Raw genomic sequence first — 4,899 nt, forward strand, 5'->3', positions numbered from 1 at the left:
GGGGGACTTTTGCCCTTAATGTCACTTTAACTATTAGAAAATCCAACTAATGTTTCAAAAACAATTTGTTTTTTTTAAACTAAAAATTCCACCACTATATGGCCAGCTTTAGCAAACTGCGTACTGCATATGTTATCCAGTTAGGGTTTAGATCTACTTTAATAAAGTGTTTTGTTTTCAGGCTGCAGCATTACTTTATTGGCTCCCATCCTGCTCAGGATCGCACCACAGAGGAAATATGAAAGAAGCGCCAGGCTCTCTGTGTAGTATCAGGGATTATACACGAAATGGAAGATACTTTACTGATTGATTTGCACTCTTACCTGTTCTCCTGAGAAAGCAGTTTGATGCACGCAGCGTGCCCGCAGTACATGGCATAGGTCAGAGGGGTGTTTTCATTTATATCCCTGGGGTTAATATCCACGCCCAACTTCAATAGAGTCTGTACGCAATCTCCTTTTCCTGCTGCTGCAGCCCAGTGTAGAGGGGTTCTGGAGCAGAAATGGGGAGATGTAAAAAAAAAAAAATGGTATCTGGAGCTATAGGTGAATAGAATGTGTGATCTTGGGGAGGCAAATTCAAGTAGATTTCGGGAGCTGGGAAGTCTGACCCAGGAGCCACTATGCAGTTTTTATAAACTGGATTTTCTTTCATTTAAAATTTAACAGATATCAAAATAGACATGTACGCATATATACAGTATAATGACATTTTATCTTAAAGGGTATTTCCATTTTTGCAGCCAAATTTGAGAAACTCCTTCTATACAGGTGAAACTCGAATAATTAGAATATTGTGCAAAAGTAATTGCAGTTAAGTGCTGCAAAGGGGCCCAAACCAAGTACTGAGTACATATGCATGCTTGTACTTTTCAGAGGTCCGATATTGTTCTATGTACAATCCCTGTTTTATTGATTGCATGTAATAATCTACTTTTCTGAGGTTGTGGATTTGGGGTTCTTGGGGTTTTCATGAGCTGTAAGCCATAATCATCACAATGATGACAAATCACGGCTTGAATTATCTTGCTTTGCATGTAATGAGTCTATCTCATATATTAGTTTCACCTTTTAAGTTGCATTAGTGAAATAAATGAACTTTGCACGATATTCTAATTATTCGAGTTTCACCTGTATGTTTGGTATGTGCTTCCATCCACACAACATACCTCAAAAAAAAATAACAAAAAGTAATTTACTATTTTTCTATTTCATTGGAGCAGGATTATACATAGAACGCTACAGACAGCTTCTAGTGGTTAGAATAGATGGCGGTGAGCTGATACGGGACTGACTGAGGGACAGGTTCTTTAAAAAGTTCATTAACAAACCTTGGGGCTTTTTATCAAAACTGGAGCAGATAGAATCTGGAGCAGTTGCCTATGGCAACCAATCAGCTTCTCTCTTCAGTTTGCTCAGGTAAGATTTGAAAATGAGAGAGAGAAGCTGATTGGTTGCTGTGCAAATCGGCTCCAGATTTTGTTGGCTCCAGTTTTGATAAATTCCCACCAATGTGTTCAGGTCTTTGGCCCTTTGTTAGGACAGACAGCATTGCTCATCTAGTTAACGCGTGATAATGAAATCTTCCAGCACAGTACAGACAGGGTTCATTACTTGAAACAAAACTCCCCCAACCCCCCCAGACAGTCAGAGCTAAGCAGGATGTTTTAGTCCTGCAGTTTTCAGAAATGTCACTGAAAAAAAGGGAAGCTGTCATTTTTATATATTCATATTTTTAGTTATGCTGTGTGAATGGGAACAGGCAACGAATGTAAATTAGGTGTTCTCCCAATTTGGCTGCAAAAGTGGAAATACACTTTAAAGGGGGAAACAGCAGTTTACAGTGAACAGAATTAGAATTACAGTATGCTCTTACCACTATGCAGTTTTAAAGAGTTCCCCGTCACCACAATAATAATTTTAACAAAAATCTTCCCAATAATGAAATGTGCTTTTAAAGTATTTTATGCATCGTCACATGTAAAAGCCTCAATTGTGTGACATCCAAAAGCTATCAAATCTACAAGCAAATCTCTACTGCTGCTAATATACTACGTTACTTTTGGAACTTGGTACTGAAAAATACCAATTCCACTTAACCTCATGTATTGAAGGTTTTAATGAGATTATTGTTCACACATACTACTTAGAATATTTGTTTCCGATTCCAGTGGAAGTGAATGAGCAGATATTGAGGTGTAAATCGTCATTTGCTTGGTGTGCAGCATTATGTGTCTGAACACTTACCTGTCATCCACATCGAGGGCTTGTAAGTTACACTCGGGGACTCTGGCGAGTTCACAGATAATGTCGCTGAATCCTGCAGCTGCTGCGATGTGCATGCATGTCTTCCCATTCTCATCATCATAGTTGATTGTGGATTGGCCCTGCTGATGATCGAGTATTATAGAGCACAGCACCCTGTTTCCACTCTGAAATCAAAGAGGTAAATATGAATATATACTCGTACAGCCATACCCGTGAATGTTACACATGAATAGTTTAGGGCTGCAACCAACTAATCGATTAATCCATATTAATCGATTATGAGAATAGTTGTCAGCTATTCTCATAATGGATTAGTTGGTTGGATCCCTCTAGCTCTCTCCTCAACGCTGGGAGGAGGACACAGGAAGCAGTGGACGGGTGCAATAGCCAGCCTGCTATTCGCCATTACAATTTGAAATGGCGAATAGCAGGCTGGCTATTGCACCAGCCTACTACCTGCTGTATTTACATTTTCAGCTGCCACCTGCAGAATCTTGCCACTGGCAGCCGTCATTCCTGGGCTGAAGCTATTCAAGCGCCTTGTGCTTACAATACAATTCTTTTTTTTTAAATGATAAAAGGTGGGAAAAAAGTAATTTTCAGTTTCGGTCTGACAAATTCAGCTGCGGGAGGTGCGTTGCAGTGTCATTAATTTCAGTGGCACCCCAAACGCACCTCCTGCCCACATCGGAACGCACGGTACCACAACGCTGAACATTCCAGTGCAGTGCGATTGCAAAAAATTGTGCATGCAGTGTTATTCTGATGTAAACTTTATGTTTGTAACACTGCATTTGTGTGTTTTATTTTAAATTAAGGATGGTATATATTTTTTTTTAACCAGTTAATCGAAAAAAATTATCGTCCAACTAATCGATTATTAAAATAATCATTAGTTGCAGCCCTAGAATATATACAGTCATGCCCATGAATGTTACACAAGGATATATACTGTCACAAGGCAGCACAGCGCCGTAGTAGTTAGTGCTTCTGCCTTGCAGCACTGAGGGTCCCTGGTTCGAATTCTGGCCAAGTCACTATCTGCAAGGAGTTTACATGTTCCTTCTGTGCTTGTGTAGGTTTACCCGGGGTACTCTGGTTTCCTCCCACACTCCAAAAGGTGCCCATACACTGCACGATTCTTGTACGAGAATTGCGTGAAAACCCGCCATCGTAGATAATCTTCCAGTGTATGGAAGGCGTGCGATTCTACGATTCTACTGTACGGTCGCACGTCTTCCGTCGAACCAGCATGCTAGAAAACCCGCCGGGAATCGTACGATTCTCGGCGAGTTAGTGGCCTTCATGTTCGACAACTGCACGCGCACACTGCCCGTTTGCAGTCATCGTAAGCCCGCCCCTCATTACAGTCATCAGGGGGGCGCGCTTGCGATGATCGCAAGTACGATCTGCCTGTCCAAGATGGGCAGATCGTACGTTTTTTAAAGTACTTTACAACCCTCGCAAGACAAGAGTCTTGCGAGGGTTGTAAAGTGTATGGCCACCTAAAGACATGCTGGTAGGTTAATTGGCTCCTGTCTAAATTGGCCCTTATGTGAGATAAGGACCTTAGATTGTAAGTTCCTTGAGGGCAGGGATTGATTTGAATGTGCAACTATGTAAAGTGCTGCATAAATTGTTGATGCTATATAAATACGTGTAATAAATAAATACAGTAGTACACATGAATATATACAGCTGTACCCATGTATGTTACACCTCAATATATACAGTCATACACATGAATATATACAGTTGTACTCAGGAATGGCCACACAGGAGCCTTTAGATTAACTTTAGAGGGTGAAGACCAGGAGCTGATGTCGCATGGTCACACCATAGGAACCAGTACCTGAACTGCCCAGTGAAGTGCAGTTTTAAAGTCTTTGTCCACCAGTGTTGGATCTGAACTCTTCTGTAGCAGGTTCTGTACATGTTGTGGCCGGTTATGAAATGCTGCCCAGTGAAGTGACGTCATTCCCTGTCATACAAGAATACAGAAGAATTACATCATTTCTCAGTGACTAGACCTTTCATTGTTCAGAACTTCTGATTTACATGACTTTTCTGGATCTGAGGACTGACACTATTAGATCAGCAAAAGTGCAAGGGAGCAAGCATTTTCAGAAAGAGGTCAGAAGTGACAGCCTGCATATATTTAACTCAGTGAAGGTTTCCTTTGAAAGGGATTCACATATTCAGTATATGATCAGCTTAATGTAGATAATCTCATAGCGTGGTAATGTTTGAAGAGAAAGTACATATGTTAAGTTATTATTGCAGTGTTTACTTTAGAGTATCATGACATGTAACAAGCATGCTCTTCCATGTTTTTTTTAATTCTATTAAAGGACAGTATATGCCAAACTCATATAAGCTTTACCAAGGTAATGTTTTTTCCAAAATTAATTTTCAATATTTTAAAATCTTCAGCTTTTATGTAAATAATAGTTGGTGATCCTATTATGAAGGTCTTTGTTTAGACACTTCCTGTTACAGGGTTATAACGTTCTGTCCATTGTCTCCCAATAGTACTCCTGTTTTGCCACCCTGATGATCGAGGCTACGCATGGCCGTTTCATCACCCATTACTTAGGCAGGGTCTACTGTTGTCACCATCAGGAACCCCCCC

At 40.5% G+C, this 4,899-nt stretch overlaps 1 protein-coding gene across 2 annotated transcripts in view; it reads right to left on the bottom strand.

Moving 5' to 3' along the window:
• ANKRD55 (ankyrin repeat domain 55) overlaps nucleotides 1-4,899 on the bottom strand; it is a 91,859-nt gene that overhangs the window by 27,376 nt on the left and 59,584 nt on the right. For both annotated transcript variants that reach the window (XM_018562683.1, XM_018562682.1), the window contains exons 6-8: nucleotides 4,120-4,248; nucleotides 2,247-2,431; nucleotides 324-491 (exon numbers count right to left, since the gene is read on the bottom strand). In XM_018562683.1, the coding sequence (XP_018418185.1) occupies nucleotides 324-491; nucleotides 2,247-2,431; nucleotides 4,120-4,248 (482 nt within the window). The remainder of the gene's footprint in view (nucleotides 1-323; nucleotides 492-2,246; nucleotides 2,432-4,119; nucleotides 4,249-4,899) is intronic.

The sequence above is a fragment of the Nanorana parkeri genome, unplaced genomic scaffold (genome assembly GCF_000935625.1).
Source record: "Nanorana parkeri isolate BGI_ZX_2015 unplaced genomic scaffold, ASM93562v1 scaffold591, whole genome shotgun sequence".
NCBI lineage: Eukaryota > Metazoa > Chordata > Amphibia > Anura > Dicroglossidae > Nanorana > Nanorana parkeri.